The sequence below is a fragment of the Pinus tabuliformis genome, chromosome 5_2 (genome assembly GCF_031772625.1).
Source record: "Pinus tabuliformis cultivar Carrire ecotype Pingquan chromosome 5_2, CPIR1, whole genome shotgun sequence".
Taxonomy (NCBI): Eukaryota; Viridiplantae; Streptophyta; class Pinopsida; order Pinales; family Pinaceae; genus Pinus; species Pinus tabuliformis.
In genome coordinates, this window is record NC_142306.1 from 183,641,526 (window position 1) to 183,642,135 (window position 610).

Genomic DNA, 610 nt, shown 5'->3' on the forward strand with positions numbered 1-610 from the left:
TTTTTCTTAATGAAGATAAAAAGGTGGGACGCGTTTATTTTGATGATATCGATTTAGACACAACGTTGGATTTTAATGAATCAGTGTTAGAGCCCATTAATTTTGAGGATGGTAATCTTTTTCAAGGGTCATCATCAACACCGCCAGTTGATGCAGAACTTGGATTGGATATAGAGGAGGATGAGCAGAGAGCAGAGGCAGTGGTGGTAATTTGATGAGACTGACATATGAACTTGGATTGGATATAGAAGAGGATGAGCAGAGAGCAGTGGCAGTGGCAGTGGCAGTGGTGGTAATTTGATGAGACTGGAAGAGAACTACTGGTAAAGAGGACTATTGGCCGTGATTAGTTATGAGATTCTTTCTGGTTTTAAAATATCTACCTTATTTGTATTTTCCATTAGCATTCTCACCTATAATAGCAGTGACCTATAATATCAGTGACTCACTATTTATGTAATACATTTTTATGTCATGTTACTTTGAATATAATGTAAATATAATAACATATTATGTTAATGGTAGTCTAGCATTAAATGCTGAATGTCTTCACGGATGCCATTAGACAGCGTAAATATGTCCCACAGGAAGTAACAGACTGAACAATTAT

General features: G+C 36.2%; 1 protein-coding gene across 1 annotated transcript in view; it reads left to right on the forward strand.

Annotated features, from left to right (window-relative positions):
- LOC149158152 (uncharacterized) overlaps positions 1 to 215 on the forward strand; it is a 45,623-nt gene extending 45,408 nt beyond the window's left edge. Inside the window, exon 3 of the mRNA XM_089433900.1 lies at positions 16 to 215. Coding sequence (XP_089290026.1) covers positions 16 to 215 — 200 coding nt within the window. The remainder of the gene's footprint in view (positions 1 to 15) is intronic.
- The last annotated feature ends 395 nt before the right edge of the window (positions 216 to 610 follow it).